General features: G+C 40.5%; 1 protein-coding gene across 5 annotated transcripts in view; it reads right to left on the bottom strand.

Moving 5' to 3' along the window:
- Nucleotides 1-18,980, bottom strand: part of MSH3 (mutS homolog 3) — a 173,911-nt gene that overhangs the window by 135,946 nt on the left and 18,985 nt on the right. For all 5 annotated transcript variants that reach the window (XM_061151922.1, XM_061151923.1, XM_061151925.1 and 2 more), the window contains exon 8: nt 18,567-18,733. In XM_061151922.1, the coding sequence (XP_061007905.1) occupies nt 18,567-18,733 (167 nt within the window). The remainder of the gene's footprint in view (nt 1-18,566; nt 18,734-18,980) is intronic.

The following is an 18,980-nucleotide window of genomic DNA, read 5'->3' as shown; positions in this document are numbered from 1 at the left end:
ACAGTCCACGGGGATCACAAAGAGTAAGACATGACTGAGTGACCGAGCATACGCCAGGAGATAGTGAAGGACAGGGGAGTCTGGCGTGCTGCAGTCCATGGGCTTGCAGAAGTGGAAACAGTTTAGCAACTGAACAACAATATAAGTGGTATCATATGGTATCTGTCTTTCCCTTTCTGACTGACTTTACTTAGTGTGATAATCTCTGATAATCTAGGTCCATCCATGTTGCTATAAATAACATTATTTCATTCTTTTTTATGGCTGAGTAATATTCCATTTTATATATGCACCACATCTTCTTTATTCATTCATCTGTTGACAGACATTGAGGGTTGTTTCCATGTCTTGGCTACTGTAAATAGTGATGCTAAGAACAAAAGCATGTGTCTTTTCAAATTAGAGTTTTCTCTAGATATATGCCCAGGAATGGGCCTGCTAGATCATACTGCAATTCTATTCTTAGCTTTTTAAGGAAGCTCCATACTGTTTTCCATAATGGCTGCACCAATTTACATTCCCACCAATACTGCAGGAGAGAAACCCATTTTCCTCCTTAATGAGCAAAAGAAGTGTATGAAAACATCATTGGTGATCAAAAAAGAAAAAGTAAGTTAAAATAAAAAGTGAGACACTACTTTGCACTCACTGCTGCTGCTGCTGCTGCTGCGTCACTAGAATGGCTAAAATTAAAAACCATGTCAACACCAAGGACAAAGATATAGAGCAACTATAATTCTCATATCCTGCTGATGAGAGCATATAATTGGGTAACTAAGACTTTGCTGGGCTTCCCTGGTGGTCCAGTGGTTAGGGATCCACCTGCCAACACAGGGGACACAGATTTGATCCCTGGTCCGGGAAGATTCCACATGCTGCAAGGCAACTAGGCCCATGCTCTAGAGCCCACGGTCCATAAGAGAAGCCATGGCAACGAGAAGCCTATGCACCACAACTAGCGAGTAGCCCCTGCTCTCTGCAACTGGAGGAAACTCATGCACACCAACAAAGACCCAGTGCGGCCAGAAATAAATAAAATTAAAAGTTTGGCTGTTTCTTATACAGTTAAATATATACTTACCAACACAGCCCAGAGAGTCCACTCCTAGGTATTTACTCAAAAAAAAAAACATATGTCCATAAGAAGACTAGAATACCAATGTGCTTAGCAGCTTTACTGCAAACAGGCAAACACTCAAATGTTTAGCAAGTGAATGGATAAACAAATTCTGTAAACACTCAAATGTTTAGCAAGTGAATGGATAAACAAATTCTGTACAAATACTACTGAACAATAAAAAGGAACAAACTACTGACACACTCATAGGTATTATGCTGTAAGGGGCTGTACATAAAACAATGCATACTGTAATGATCCCATCTATGTGAAACTCTGTAACAGTCTAACCAGGCAGTATTTGTTTGGAGTAGGAGGTGGAGACAGGGAGAACTTTCTGGGAAGAGGGAAATGTTCTATATCTTAATTGGGGCGGTGGTTACACTGATGTATATATTTTTTCAAAATTGATTTGACTCATACACTTAAATTGTGTAAATTGTATTGCATGTAAATTATACTTGATTAAAGCTGATTAAAAATTAAAGCTTTTGATATTTGCCATATATAATTTATAGCTGAAAATGTTCTATAAAGAAATCTGAACATTGACCTTAGGAAGCATCACTACAAACAAAGCTAGTGGAGGTGATGGAATTCCAGGTGAGCTATTTCAAATCCTGAAAGATGATGCTGTGAAAGTGCTGCACTCAGTATGCCAGCAAATTTGGAAAACTCAGCAGTGGCCACAGGACTGGAAAAGGTCAGTTTTCATTCCAATCCCAAAGAAGGGCAATGCCAAAGAATGCTCAAATTACCACACAACTGCACTCATCTCACGTGCTAGTAAAGTAATGCTCAAAATTCTCCAAGCCAGGCTTCAACAGTACATGAACCGTGAACTTCCAGATGTTCAACCTGGACTTAGAAAAGGCAGAGGAACCAGAGATCAGATTGCCAACATCCACTGGATCATCAAAAAAGCAAGAGAGTTCCAGAAAAACATCTATTTCTGCTTTATTGACTACACCAAAGCCTTCGACTGTGTGGATCACAACAAACTGTGGAAAATTCTTAAAGAGATGGGAACACCAGACCACCTGACCTGCCTCCTGAGAAATCTGTATGCAGGTCAAGAAGCAACAGTTAGAACCAGACATGGAACAACAGACTGGTTCCAAATTGGGTAAGGAGTATGTCAAGGTTGTATATTGTCACCCTGCTTATTTAACTTCTATGCAGAGTACAGGATGAAGCACAAGCTGGAATCAAGATTGTCAGGAGAAATATCAATAACCTCAGATATGCAGATGACACCACCCTTATGGCAGAAAGTGAAGAAGAACTAAAGAGTCTCTTGATGAAAGTGAAAGAGGAGAGTGAAAAAGTTGGCTTAAAGCTAACATTCAGAAAACTAAGATCACGGCATCCAGTCCCATCACTTCATGGCAAATAGATGGGGAAACAATGGAAACAGTGAGAGACTTTATTTTCTTAGGCTTCAAAATCACTGCAGATGGTGACTACAGCCATGAAAGTAAAAGACACTCGCTCCTTGAAAAAAAAAACCATGACCAACCTAGACAGCATGTTAAAAAGCAGAGACATTACTTTGCCGAAAAAGGTCCATCTAGTCAAAGCTATGGTTTTTCCAGTAGTCATGTATGAATGTGAGAGTTGAACTATAAAGAAAGCTGAGCGCCGAAGAATTGATGCTTTTGAACTGTGGTGTTGGAGAAGACTCTTGCGAGTCCCTTGGACTGTAAGGAAATCCAACCAGTCAATCCTAAGGGAAATCAGTCCTGAATATTCATTGGAAGGATTGATGCTGAAGCTGAAATTGCAAAACTTTGGCCACCTGATGTGAAGAACTGACTCACTGGAAAAGACCCTGATGCTAGGGAAGACTGAAGACAGGAGGAGAAGGGGACGACAGAGAATGAGATGGTTGGATGGCATCACCGATGCAATGAACATGAGTTTGAGCAAGCTGCGGGAATTGGTGATGGACAGGGAAGCCTGGCGTGCTGCAGTCCACGGGGTTGCAAAGAGTGGGACACGACTGAGCAATTGTACTGAACATTTAGACCAACAAATTCCTATGCAAATGTGTATTTCAAATACATTTTTGGAATAAGATCCTAATTCTAGCATTTATTCAGCAAAAACCAATGGTGCAAAGAACTTCTTTTTGAAGAAAAACATTTAACTTTAAAAAGTACATTCCATATTTACAAGCATTGAGATGATCACAGTTTAAATGTCAACCACTATTTTACATACATACAATCATCCTAATACCAAGCTAATTTTTACAAATTAATTTATACTTTCTGTGACTGAGAGACATTTTTTGCAGTCACAAAAATCACAAAATCATTATCTGATATTATATGCCTTTAAGAAAAGCAAACAAAACCCTACTTTCTGAGAACTCAATCATCTTATAGAATTCTGGAGAGAATGATAAGCATTAAAACATTCTCAGATTAGTGGAAAGTCATCTCAATTTTTTTTTCATGCATGATTAAAAACATTCTCTCATTGACAGACACAAAATCAAGACAGTTTCACTCGGATCATATGCCTTTTGAGGTCATTAACAAGCTCAAGCCTGCCAGAGAAAACCTAAAACAAGCAATCTTCCTAAACTAATGTTTTTCCCCTCGAATACCAAACTCTGATATTATCCCCAGAAAAAGCTGCTTCAAAAAAAAAAAATCTGGAGGGAGGTTCAAGAGGGAGGGAACATATGTATACTTATGGCTAATTCACGGTGATGTACGCAGAAACCAACACAATATTGTAAAGCAATTATCCTTCAATTAAAATAAATTAAGAAAAAAACCTAAATGAAAAAAAATCAACAAATTGACAATCTGCAATTCATAGTATAATGAATAACTAACTGATGTTTCCCTTTCAATGCAACAAATCTTCACTACAGGAATAAATGGGGGAAAAAAGAGAAAAGGAGGTCCCTGCTGTGTGTTATGGGTTGAACTGTGTCCTCCTAGAAGCCCGATGTGGAAGTCCTAACCCCGGTACCTCAGAATGTCAGCTTATTTGGAGACAGAGCACTTACAGAGGTCATCAAGCTGAAGTGATGTCAGCAGGTAGGCCCCAGTTCAGTATGAGCGGTGTCCTTGTAAAAGGGGGAAGTCTGGACACACCTCGTGTTCATGCTCTGTTGGTAAACGTGTCTCACTCCGCAGGGCTTCCCAGGTGGCGCCAGTGGTAGAGTAAGTGAAGTAAGTGAAAGTCGCTCAGTCGTGTCTGACTCTTTGCGACCCCATGGACTATACAGTCCATGGAATTCTGCAGGCCAGAATACTGGAGTAGGTAGCCATTCCCTTCTCCAGGGGATCTTCCCAACCCAGGGGTCAAACCCAGGTCTCCCACACTGCAGGCAGATTGTTTACCAGCTGAGCCACAGGGAAGCCCAAGACAAGTGGTAAAGAATCCACCTGCCAATGCAGGAGACGCAAGAGATGTGAGTTCCCCTGGCTTGGGGAGCAAAGATCCTCTGGAGGAGGGCATGGCAAGCTACGCCAGTGTCCTTGCCTGGAGAATCCCATGGCAGAGGAGCCTGGTGGGCTACAGTTCACGAGGTCACAAAGAGTCAAACACGACTGAAACGACAGCACGCACACACACTCGTCTGACCGTGCGACCCCACGGACTGTAGCCCACCAGGCTCCTCTGTCCACGGGATTTCCCAGGCAAGGATACTAGAGCAGGTTGCCATTTCCTTCTCCAGGGGACCTTCACCCAAGAATCAAACCCACGTCTCCTGCATCGACAGGTGGATTCTTTACTGCTGAGATACCAGGGAAGCCCCTGGACATAGAGATACACACAAAAGAAAGGCAATATAAAGAGAGGTAGGAAGAAGATGGCCATCTACAGGCCAATAGGAGAGGCCTGGGAAAGCCTTCCCTCACAGCCCTTGAAGAAACCAACCCTGCTGGAACCCTGATGTTACATTTCTAGCCTCCAGAAGTAAAACAAATTCCTGTTTTTTAAGCCTGTTTTTTAAGTTTGCAGTACTTTGTTACATCAGTCCCAGCAAACTAACATAACCCTACTGAAAGGCTCAACATCTATTCAGAGACCCGTATAAACAAATCACTGAGACCCCTAGTACACTGACAGGCATGCTGTGGCAACCAATTTAAGGAGTGGAAATATTCTCACCATGGCTGATTTTAAGCTACCAGGGCTTTAACAACCAGAAAGAAAATTCCATGGGAATATAATTAATTAGCCAGTCTCACAAGCCTCTACAAGCTAGATCTAGCACAGACCAACGACACAGGCATCAGTATCTAATAGCTACAATCCTTTGCCCAAGTGATCTTTCTGAACCAGGGATCGAACAAACCAGGTCTCCTGCATTGCAGGCAGGTTCTTCACCATCTGAGCTACCAAGGAAGCCCGTAATATCTACAGATTACTTCAATGTATAGCCAAGGTTAGAACCCCAACTGAAAACTGTAGGACAGCTTCATAAAAGCAGTAAGACTGTGAAAATACAGGCTATTTTAGAAGATGTGAAAGTGAAAGTGAAGTCACTCAGTCGTGTCGGACTCTTTGCAACCCCGTGGACTGTAGCCTACCAGGCTCCTCCGTCCATGGGATTCTCCAGGCAAGAATACTGGAGTGGGTTGCCATTCCCTTCTCCAATAGATGAGGAGAAAACACATGTTTTCTTATGTGGTAAGAATAACTTAAGAATGGTAAAAAAAGAAAAAGAAAACAAGTAGTGAATGAAAAGAAAGCTAACACTGAGCACTTACTATGCTCTACGTACTGTTTTAAACCATTACTTGTATTGACTAACTTCACCACCACTACTACTTTACGAAAAAGTTCTATTATTACATACCTGGTTTTGAACAAGGAAACAGAGCCAAAGACAGGTTAACAAGATCCATAGCTCTAAAAAACAGGGAAGCTAAGTTGCTAAGATTCACACACAGGCTGTTTGGCTCCAGACTGTACACTGAGACCATGATCCTAAGCCATCTCTCACTACATATGACATGTTTAGAACATGACCATCAGCAGAGAGCAACCAGAGAGGGGGACAGGGACCAGACAGGAGAAAGTGCGCCATATTCCTGGCCTCATGTTACCTCACAAAAGCAATGGGTTTGCAACTCCATGGACTATACAGTCCATGGAATTCTCCAGGCCAGAATACTGGAGTGGGTAGCCTTTCCCTTCTCCAGGGGATCTTCCCAACCCAGGGATCGAACCCAGGTCTCCCACATTGCAGGCAGATTCTTTACCAGCTGAGCCACAAGGGAAGCCCAAGAATACTGGGGTGGGTAGCCTAGCCCTTCTCTAGTGGATCTCCCTGACCCAGGAATTGAACTGGGGTCTCCTGTATTACAGGCAGATTTTTTACCAACTGAGCTATCAGGGAAACCCATTGCAACTCAAACTCTTGTAAAAATCAATCAATTTAACCTTTTTGCATAACTGGTTGCTTAAAAATGTCAAATCAAGTAGAAGAGTATGTAATTGAAAACTAAAACTCTCTCTATAAAACAACATCACTATCTCCTCGTTTATGTGTAAAAAATGAGGTTTAGACACAAGATAAGGATTGCCGAGCAGGCAAAAAGCACCTGTCCTCGCTCAGGAGCAATCAGCACAGCCCAGAGCCTCCAAGAAGGAATGCCGGAGAATCACACACATTCCCTAAGCCACAAACAGAATTCTAGAAGATGAGGCTTGCATTCACTAAGCTCCTGGGGCAAAGGCAGCACCAAAGAGGAAAAGTCAGTTTTCTACTTTTAAAGGTAGAGGGAAGATACCCATAAACACTTCACGTCATCATGGCCCCAGGGGATGAAAGAATCCCACGCCTATTTCCAATATTTAGCCAGTAATTAACTCTGGAATTCTTCTCTTTTAAAAAAAATCCTTTTCATCTATGTATCTGCAGAGCATCGTGAAATATCAGCACTTGGACAAAGGCAGTGTATGGGATAATGGTGGGACGGAAAAAACACATGTCCCCTTTGTCAGTGCAGAGGGGAAGGCAGAGTGAAGAAAACGCAAACAAGGAGCCTGGGGGAAGCGTCGCTCCTTTCAGAGGCATGTACCCTGGGTGGGGGAGGAGCCAAGATGGCAGAGGAGTAGGACGGGGAGACCACTTTCTCTCCTACAAATCATCAAAAGAATAACTGAACGCAGAGCAAACTTCACAAAACAACTTCTGATCGCTAGCTGAGGTCATCAGGCGCCCAGAAAAGCAGCCCATTGTCTTCGAAAGGAGTGCTGTATAGTTGGAGAAGTCCTGAGACTACAGGAAGAATAAAACTGAAATCCAGAGGCAGGAGACTTAAGCCCAAAACCTGAGAACACCAGAAAACTCCTGACTACATGGAACTTTAAGTAATAAGTGACCGTCCAAAAGCCTCCATACCTACCCTGAAACCAACCACCACCCAAGAGCCAAAAAGTTTTAGAGCAAGACATATCACGCAAATTCTCCAGCAATGCAGGAACATAGCCCTGAACGCCAACATACAGGCTGCCCAAGGTGACACCTAACACATAGACCCATCTCAAAACTCATTACTGGGCACTCCATTGCTCTCCAAAGAGAAGAAATCAAGTTCCATGCACCAGAACACCGACGCAAACTTCCCTAACCAGGAAACCTTGACAAGCCAATCGTCCAACCCCACCCACTGGGTAAAACCTCCACAATAAAAAGGAACCACAGACCTCCAGAATACAGAAAGCCCACTCCAGACACAGCAATCTAAACAAGATGAAAAGGCACAGAAATACCCAACAGGTAAAGGAACATGAAAAATGCCCACCAAGTCAAACAAAAGAGGAGGAGATAGGGAATCTACCTGAAAAAGAATTTAGAATAATGATAATAAAAATGATCCAAAATCTTGAAAACAAAATGGAGTTACAGATAAATAGCCTGGAGACAAAGATTGAAAAGATGCAAGAAATGTTTAATAAAGACCTAGAAGAAATAAAAAAGAGTCAATTAAAAATGAATAATGCAATGAATGAGATCAAAAACACTCTGGAGGGAACCAAGAGTAGAATAACGGAGACAGAAGATAGGATAAGTGAGGTAGAAGATAAAATGGTGGAAATAAATGAAGCAGAGAGGAAAAAAGAAAAAAGGATCAAAAGAAATGAGGACAACCTCAGGGACCTCTGGGACAATGTGCAACGCCCCAACATTCGAATCATAGGAGTCCCAGAAGAAGAAGACAAAAAGAAAGGCCATGAGAAAATACTCGAGGAGGTAATAGCTGAAAACTTCCCTAAAATGGGGAAGGAAATAGCCACCCAAGTCCAAGAAACCCAGAGAGTCCCAAACAGGATAAACCCAAGGCGAAACACCCCAAGACACATATTAATCAAATTAACAAAGATTAAACACAAAGAACAAATATTAAAAGCAGCAAGGGAGAAACAACAAATAACACACAAAGGGATTCCCATAAGGATAACAGCTGATCTATCAATAGAAACCCTCCAGGCCAGAAGGGAATGGCAGGACGTACTGAAAGTAATGAAAGAGAATAACCTACAACCTAGATTACTGTATCCAGCAAGGATCTCATTCAGATATGAAGGAGAATTCAAAAGCTTTACAGACAAGCAAAAGCTGAGAGAATTCAGCACTACCAAACCAGCTCTTCAACAAATGCTAAAGGATCTTCTCTAGACAGGAAACACAGAAAGGTTGTATAAACGTGAACCCAAAACAACAAAGTAAATGGCAACAGGACCACACCTATCAATAATTGCCTTAAATGTAAATAGGTTGAATGCCCCAACCAAAAGACAAAGATTGGCTGAATGGATACAAAAACAAGACCCCATATATGCTGTCTACAAGAGACCCACCTCAAAACAAGAGACACATACAGACTAAAAGTGAAGGGCTGGAAAAAAATATTTCACGCAAACGGAGACCAAAAGAAAGCAGGAGTTGCAATACTCATATCAGATAAAATAGACTTTCAAATAAAGGATGTGAAAAGAGACAAAGAAGGACACTACATAATGATCAAAGGATCAATCCAAGAAGAAGATATAACTGTACACAGGGCCCTGGAAGTAACCTAAGGAAGCCCTCTCCTCAGCAGCCGCAGGAAAATGACAGAACGCGTTGAGAGGCTAAGTTCTGTGTCTCTCCGTAGCAATAAGTAGGCAGAAAGGAGGCAGAATATGACAATCAACCTGTAGACCAGGCTGTTCCCACGGTTTTCCAGTAGGTAGAAGAAATAGGATTTTATTCTGTAGGGGTGAGCAATCAATTGTCTTACTCAATTTAATCACCCACAGGTAAACTCTGTGGTCTCTGGGGGTTGATAGTTAAAAGTTACATAAAAGACTGCCAAGTATCCTTACCTACAAGGTAACTCATACATCAGTGATTGCCTGACATAGCAAGTAGGGATTGCTCAGCCTTAAAAAGGACAGTAATCATTTTATCAAGTACTTCCAAACTACTAATGTTTCAGTCAGAGGCCAACTAGTTTTTACATTCCTACTTGTAAAAGTTATGTCGATGTCAACAGTATTAAACAACTGTCAGCTAGTTTGAAAAAGGAAGCAAAAGAAACTGGGCATTCAAGGAAGAGAGGCAATGGTTTGACTTAATTCTGTAACCAGCTACCAATTAACAAAAAATTCTTTAAAGCTACAAGCCACATTAGAGGCTTCTCTCATAGCTCAGTTGGTAAAGAATCTGCCTGCAGTGCAGGAGACCTGGGTTCGATTCCCGGGTCGGGAAGATCCCCTGGAGAAGGAAATGGCAACCCACTCCGGTATTCTCGCCTGGAGAATCCCATGGACAGAGGAGCCTGGCAGGGTACACTTCATGGGGTCACAAGAGTCGGACACCACTTAGCAACTAAACCACCACCACCACAAGCCACAAGAGGTAAAATACCCACACATAATGGTAGTGTGTTACTCTTCTATTGATACATAACAAATTACTAAAGACTTAGTGGCTTAAAACAACATACATTTAATATCTCAGCTCTGTAGGTCAGAATTCCAACACTGACCTCACTGGGCTGAAATCAAGGTATCAGCAGGGGCTCCTTTCTGAAGGTTCTAGGAGAGAATCTGGTTCCCTGCCCGTTCCAGTTTCCAGAGGCAGTCTACGTGTCTTGGCTCCCGGCCTCTTCCTCTGTCTTCTAAGCCAATCTGAGTGGGTCAAACACTCACATGGCATCACTCTGACTCTTCTGCCGCCTCGCCCACATTTAAAGGACTCTGATGATTCACTGGGCCCACCTGCCAAATCTAGGGTACTCTCCCTAGCTTAAAGTCAGCTGAGTAGCAACTTTAACTTCCCTTTGTCATTTAACCTCACTTACTCACAGATCCAGATCCTGGGTTTGGGACACGGTATCTTTGGAGATAGACAGATAGATACATGTAAGCATACCATGCTACTTGGTAGCTACTAGACCACCAGCGCCTGTTCCCTGTATATTTGTATACAAATTTGTAATTTATAAATTATACAGTGATTACTATATAACAATAGTAATTACCACAAAGGGCTGTTGTGAAGATTACATGAGTTAATATGAGCATTGGTCACCAAATATATGTGGTATATAGTAAGAGCTTCACCCAATATTTTTTACAAACTCATATTTCATCTTTGTTTAAACTTTTCTCTCACTGTAGAATATATTTCCCCCACACCTGTCTAGTTAAGTGTTGCTTATCCTTCTAGGCACTCTCTTGCATGAAGCTCCCCCTACACTGCAAAAAACTGCATTTGTCTAATACAGCAGTTACTACTCATATGCAGCCACGTAGCACTTGCAATGTGGCTGGTCAGAACTAAGGTGTGCTGGAAGTGTCTGATACACAATGGACTTCGAAAACTTTGTAAAAAGTAATGTAAAGATTTAACACAGAAAGCAGAATATAACAGAGCTATATGCTGAAATGACATTTTGGACATACTGAATTTAAAAAGTGAATTATTAAAAATTAATTGCATCTATTTCTTTTTACTTTTCAATGTGGCTGCTGGAAAATTTTTAATTGCACATGTGACTCCCACTGTATTTCTACCAAGCAGTGCTGGTTCACAAGGAATCCTCCTCGCCCTCTCATGTGCTCTCTTAGTGTTTAGTTTGCTTTCCTACCACACACACTGTATGACCTGCTCTGTACTGCAGTGATCTGTATATATGCTGGCTTTTCAAATAGCCTGGTAGCCTTCAACAGCAAGGGCTTCCCTGGTGGCTGAGATGGTAAACAATGTGGGAGACCCAGGTTTGATCTCTGGATTGGAAAGATCCCCTGGAGAAGCGAATGGCGACCCACACCAGTAATCTTGCCTGAAGAATTCCATGGACGGAGGAGCCTGACAAGCTACAGTCCACGGGTTGCAAAGAGTCGGTCACGACTGAGCTACTAACACACACACACAAGGGACAAAGGTCATGGATCTTCTAATCTCAAGAAGATCCATGGTAACTGTACAATAAACGTTTGTGAAGCTGGATGGAAAAGGAAGCATTATTCAGCTAACGTGTTTTGTCTATATTATTTAATTTATTATTAACTGGAATGACCAGAAGTCAATCTGTCTTCGACGCAACTTTTTCTTGGGTTAAAGGACTGATCAGGATATAAGCAAATAGAAAGTTTCATACTGGAGTGAAGTAAGCCAGAAAAAAAAACACCAATACAGTATACTAACACATATATATATGGAATTTAGAAAGATGGTAACGATAACCCTATATGCGAGACAGCAAAAGAGACACAGATTTACAGAACAGTCTTTTGGACTCTGTGGGAGAAGGCAAGGGTGGGATGATTTGAGAGAATAGCATCGAAACATGTATATTATCATAGGTGAAACAGATCACCAGTCCAGGTTCCATGCGTGAGACTGGGCGCTCAGGGCTGGTGCACTGGGATGACCCAGAGGGATGGGATGGGGAGGGAGGTGGGAGGGGGGGTCAGGATGGGGAACACGTGTACACCCATGGCTGATTCACGTCAATGTATGGCAAAAACCACTGCAATATTGTAATTAGCTTCCAACTAAAATAAATAAATTTTTTTTAAAAAGTTTCATAAAACAATTCTTAGCTTATCACATACAATACACCCATCTATCTTTAACTCTACACTACTGTACTTCATTCTTTTTCTAAGTGGTAACTGTAACCCACAAAACTGTTTTCATAGTCCACCAATGAATTGGACCACAGTTCAAAAAGCGCCACCTTGATGCATCAGGTGCAGGCCTCCCCAGTGGGACACAAACCATCTGAAAGATGTCATGTGGTACTCAGCACTCCCCTGATCTCAATGGCCCCACCAGGTAAGGACTAACCTGGTGGTGTGGCCACGGTTCAGCAGGCAGAGCCACTGATCATGCCTTCTTCTCTCCACCAGCCGTCCTGTTAGGCTGGGGGCAATCCAGAACACAGTCGAGTACAGCGTGTTCAGGGCCCATGTCCACTCCCGTGAGATGGAGAGCCCAGCTCTGCCTGGCCAAGAAGAGCTCATCAGAGCTGAAGGTGCAAAGTAAGAGAAAGAGCTCATGATAGTGCTGAGGAGAAGAGTCCTAAGAACTCAGCAAGAGTTTTCTGAGCTGCTGTCGTGTGGGGGCCTCCCAAACAAGCTTGTAGAAATGCCGTCAACCTCAGTATTCTGTATATTAAATCAAATTATTGTTTCTCTCGCCACTCAGTCCTGTCCAACTCTTTGTGACCCCAGGGATGGTAGCCCACAAGGCTCCCCTGCCCACGGGATTCTCCAGGCAAGAACAGAGTCTTGTCCTGGTAGTTGGAAGTCTTACGGTTGCCTATTCTGAGGTTACAGAATGGATGTCAACCAGTGTGTTATTTTGTGTTTGACCTTTGACCCAGTGGCCAATTACCCTTTATCAAGCAGCAGATCTCCAGACACAGACTCTGAATTCACCCAGGAATGGAAGATGGACTTTCCCCATTGGCTGCACTTTTAAAAATAATCTAACATGCGTATACTTTCGGTGATACCAAAGAGTAACAAAAACTATTTTAAATGAGAAAATTTGAAAAGGGAGTTTTCTTTTTCCCTTAATCAGATTCACCCATGTACAAAACTGCAGTAAAGATCTGAACAATAGTATTATTAACATAATCTCAGGGCTTTTAAAATTTTATTTTATTAAATTAAAATAATATCCAGGAAGCAACGTTCATTCACACTCAGAAGAATCTCTAGAATAAGATCCTGACTAGAAGCACTTCTGCTCTGGGAAGAAGGTGCAGACACACTCTTTCCCCTCTCTTCTGCTAAGTACAATTCCCTGCACATTATGCATAAAACAAACAGAAGCCAAATCTGGAAGACAGACAGACAGCAGGGAACCTGAGACCCGAGGAGTGATGTGGAGGGGAGTCCCCTGGGCTTATTTTTGCCACATACATCCCAGCTTTGGAGGTGAAAAAGCTGACAGTCTCCAGTAGGAGCAGACAAAAAGGCTCTAACAAGCCTGCTCTCCCCAGACAAATACGCAGGAAAGGCATAGCCAAGCAAGATCGAAAACTCTTAGACAATAACCACCCTACTCCAGTCAAACACCACAGGAAAAAATACCATCTGATCCATACTAGCAAAGGCCGAAGGGGGAACTAGACAGCCTTTCTCACCAGACTGATAAATGGGATCAAAGGATTAGGGTTAGTTTTTTGCCAAGTATATCTTTTTAAATGCCCTGTAGTTTCAGAAAATTTTAACAGCACCAATATTGTAAAAAAAAAATTAACACACACCACAGACCCCATCATTTGCAACAGACGGGCTACAACTATGTATCCCTACCTTGTCCTGGTTCTCTGACTGGCTGTTTATCCCCTCCCTGTCTGCAACTTTCTATTCTTCTTCCCCCTACTCCCAACTACTGACATTCTGCAAACTCCTTGGTCTCATCCTTTTCTCTGCATACTTTCTTCATTTATGAGAACTGTTGTTTTTTTTTAACTCAACCCTCCCTTGGAGGCCTCTTTTCTATCATGCCATTCCTTTGCCCAGAGACCCAACTGTTTTCCACTAGAGTTCACACCCCTTGGCTGGATTTTATGGTCTTTGACTCTCTCTTCCACCAACTCTCAACATGAAGTTCTCCTCTAATCAGAAGAGTCTCCCCTCTATCTTCACACCTCTTCTAATAGTTCCAGCCTGTGTGCCTCAGGGTTCATGTCATTGCCACACATACACAATATACCATTCTTCCCACTACCAATTCGAAGCCCTGCAATCCTGCAAAGGTCCCCAACCAGCCAACCTCCTCCACAAGGCCTTCCTTGGCTGTGCCAGGACCCAGGAAGCTCTCCCTCTCTGTACTCAAAATTGACCATCATCTTCTCTGTTCATCTGACTTGCCTTAAAAATCAGTTTCTTCGAGAACTAGTAAATATTAATTAACATTTGTTTATTGCTTTTGACAGCTTTCTTCTTTTATAAGCATATCTCTAAGCTAAAGTGATCTTAACTGCAGTTAACACTGTGCTTAAAAATCATTTGTTTTTCCTTTGCTTCTCTCTATAGAGAAAATGTAAGAACGTGTACATTCTTATGACAATCGGAAAAGATAACAATTAAGATAGTAAGACTAATTTCCTAAGAACCAAACTGAAATCTTAAAAACACATTTTATATAAATGATCTATAAAATTTATATAAATTATCTATAAAAGATAATTCACTGAAGAAAAATCAACAGTTTAACATTATTTAGAAATAATAACTATGTTTATACTACATTTGACTAGTACTCATCCTAAATTCTCATACAATACAAAGTAATTAAGTCTTTACCTAGACACATAAAAAGCAAAGCTTTTCATAGTCTTTACAGCATAATACATAATAAATGAAATGCTTTTGGCACCCTCTTGTGGTCAAAGTTTAAAAATACAAGCAAAAACCCCCTAATACATACTTAAAATGGATATTGCCATTTCAAGCCATTCTGGCTTTTCTCACAAACTTTATTATTTCTTCCATATTAATAAAATATCAACCATTAACTGACAAAAACTGCTGGTTTTACTTTCTGGTTTAAAGTGAAAGAAAAAGAATGAATTCTGAATCTGAGACACAATCAACTACTCATCACTACTTAAAACAAAGACGATACCAAAAAACAAACAAACAAACAAACTTTTCTCCTTGACAGTTCAATGCTATATTATTTACTGATAGTAAACATGGAACATAGTTTTGGCAAGCTATGTTCTTCATACCCTAATTAAAAGCATTCCTTATCCCCATTGCTAACTTTTTTAAAAAATAAGGCTAGGAATTGTATCTCAGGTTGATAAAGGCTAAATTTTATGAATGCTTAAGTGGACCCACTAGCATTCAGAAAGAAATTAAGGTAGAACCACACCTACACAGTAAAGGAAAATAAAGGAAAAATGAGTTAGAAGTCAAATGTAAAAATAAAAATTTTTTAATAATAAATTGACTAAAACAAAATATAAACAATTATGTAAGCACTGGCAGAATAAGGAGAGATATTTCTACATATAAAAATAATGGAATGTTCCAGTAAGTATGGAGAACTTACTTGATCTAGGCAGCATACTAAAAATACAAAGAAATAGTGATTAAAATATAATCAAAAATGTTTTTTCAAGAGTCAAAAGAAAAAAAAAGAAATCCCAAGAAGCAAAACCAATATGAAAACAGCTGCAAATGGGAGATGACACCATAAAGGACCATGCACAGACAGCAGAGTGTGAAGTCCCCAAACACCTCTAGTAGGAGTTCCCGTAGAGTGTAGAAGAGAGGCAATATTTAAAAAGGCAACGGCCAAGAGGAATAATAAAAAAAAACAGCTTCCATCTACACAGAGCCTTCTATGCTGGCACTGTTTCAAGCACTTTATATTAAGTTTTTTGTCTTAAAACAGTGTTTTAATAAATAAACAGTATCTCCTACAAAGTTATTTGCATATACATAGGTTATCCTAATTTTAGGGTCACTGTCCTAGGCAACCATTAATTCTGCTGTGACAGCCTGATTGCCACTACTCTGAGCTGATTCAGCTCAAGAAGGATAACGCCCCATCTGACAACATAGTTGTTTGGTCACTCAGTTGTGTCCAACTCTTTGTGACACTGTGGACTGTATTCCACCAGGCTCCTCTGTCCATGGAATTTTCCAGGCAAGATTACTGGAGAGGGTTGCCATTTCCTTCTTCAGACAATATAGTGAAAGTGAAAGTGAAGTCACTCAGTTGTGTCTGACTCTTTGCCAGCCCATGGACTGCAGCCTACCAGGCTCCTCCCTCCATGGGATTTTCCAGGCAAGAATACTGGAGTGGGTTGCCATTTCCTTCTCCAGGATATATTAACTTTTTATATTTACTCTTCACAACAATCCTAAGAGGTACATGCTCTTACTTTCTCTGTTTTAAAGAAAAGGAAACTGAAGACAACACAATTGGGTGATTCACCCAAAGTCACTAAGGGGAAAGTCAATTTTTTCAACCCAAACCCTATGTCACAAGAATCACACTGTTTCACTGTTTGACATTTGAATGTCTATTACTCCATTCTGTCCATAGATATACATCAGCTTTAGACTGAACACAAGTGAAAGTAAAGTCGCTCAGTCGTGTCTGACTCTTTGCGACCCCACAGACTGACTATAGCCCACCAGGCTCCTCCGTCCATGGGATTTTCCAGGCAAGAATACTGGAGTGGGTTGCCAAAATGTGGATTAATTGTTGACTATGTTTAGTCCATTATGTAAGTAAAATAAAAATTACATATGGTTAGTAAACACAGAAAAAATTACATACTCCCAATGCTAACCAGAGAAATACAAATTAAAACAAGACAAAGGCAGTTATCAAATTTGGTAAAACCCACATATGACACCCAAACTATCTTTGGTATACCAAATGGCTTTTGAATCTCATCTCATGAGTAAACATTTATGAATATCCTCAGGCAATGCTGCCTACCAGCAAAAAAATTCAGTTTTGGCAATGTCTTTGTGGAATGTTTGATATTTTATTGAATTCTGCCTTTATTGTTTTACAAAAATAAATGAAAATCAGAAAAATCAATGTGTTAATTCAACTGATTAACTTTAGTCTTACATCTAAATTAATCAAGTATACACTCAGTTATGAAGGAAAATTAAAATCAAAAACACAAAATATAGGAAACACGGTTTTAGAAGACTCCAAAAAGTCTTCTGAGATTTTATTAATTTTTTCGCTTTCCAAATGCAGCATTCCTTATCAGTCTACTTGTCTGACTTTTGATTATTCAAGTTTGAACACTGTCAGAAAAGGATTAAGAACAAAATAAGGGGAATTCATGCAAAATTTTAATCTATCCAATTGGCAGAAATTATTTCAATGATCACTTCCCATGCTACCAAGGAAAAAAAATACACAGGAAATTTTAAGTTAAAAATTAAAAATAGATACAAAACTGACTTTGCAACATGAATCAAAATTTATAAACAAAAAGAAAGGATATATACACACAGAAATAATATACCAAAACGTTTAACAGTAGTTATCTCTGTGTTATAGCTTACTGTTATGTTTATGGGACTTTTATAACTCTTAACTTTTCCTGAAGGAATATGGATTAGTGTTCTAATCAGAAAAACACATTATGAAAGCTACTCTGAAAGAATTTTAAGTCAAAGGAAAAAGGAACATTCAACTCAAAGAACAAAGAAACATACAGAACTTCACTGAATCATTCGGTTTGATTTTCCAACTGATTTGTCAACCTGTTAAACATAAATCTTCATGGGTTCTCATGCCTGAAGTCCAAATTCCTCAGTACCTGACGTCCTCTTCACTGGAGCCCCAGCCCAACTTTCCAGTCTCTTCCCACCAAACTCCTTGGGGAACAGCACAGAATCGTCCCACCTGGGCACCTTCATGTCTGTCATTGATACACCATGCTTTGTGAATCCAGTTAGGTCTGTACCTATCTTCCTCTCCCGTTGGATTATAGATGATGCAGACACACATCACAAGCACGTCTTCCTCCATAGGCCACAGGGCCTAGCACACAGCCTCATCAACAAGAGGAGTGACCATAGATCTAGTAAACTCGACTATTGGACTCAGCCACAAATTGAAACTTACAGCAAAAATAAGGCATTTCCAAAATTACATAAATTTTCTAAGAAATTATTATCTACAGAAACTGAAGATCAGCTACCAAATAATCTCATTAAGCAATACCATAACACTTTCCTTATTATATAATATCATCAAATATCATAAACCCCTTTAAAAAGAGCAATCTCTAAAGGCCTACATTAAGGTGACATTATGGGTAATTCTGTTTCTCTTTTTTGAAATTTCCACTACTATGATGAAATATTTTTATAAATAAAAATGATTTTCAATGACTTTGACAAGCATTCACGTGGGAATCAGATCTAGGTTTCAGAATCCACATTATCTTCCAGCAATGTGCCAACTCACCTCACAGCCGTGACCCTGTGGATGAGCATCTCCGTTTGCTCTGACAAGTCTGACGGAAGCAGCAGCTCCACGGGCTGCAGGCACAGTATCCGAGTTTCGAGCTCTGAACGGGAAGCGGAGTCCTGGAAACTGTCGAACACAACCTCACCTGTGGCGGGCTGTACTCCCTAAAGACAAAAACACACAGGCACAGAAAATATATCTTTCCCCATTGTAACTATGGCACAGCATTAATAAACATGGAAATAGTAAAGACGACACTCATGAGTATGTACTTGAATTTCTAAAGTGTTTGAAAATCTGTCTGCTTTCCAAGACTCTTACATAAGAAATCAGATTCACCAATATTTAAACTATGCTAGCTGGGACTATAGACATCCTGAGTCCAGCCAAATCCTGGATATAAAACACAGG

This window comes from Dama dama, chromosome 9 (genome assembly GCF_033118175.1).
Source record: "Dama dama isolate Ldn47 chromosome 9, ASM3311817v1, whole genome shotgun sequence".
Classification (NCBI taxonomy): Eukaryota; Metazoa; Chordata; class Mammalia; order Artiodactyla; family Cervidae; genus Dama; species Dama dama.
The sequence above is the reverse complement of the archived record's forward strand: the minus strand, read 5'-3'. Positions and strand labels throughout refer to the sequence as shown.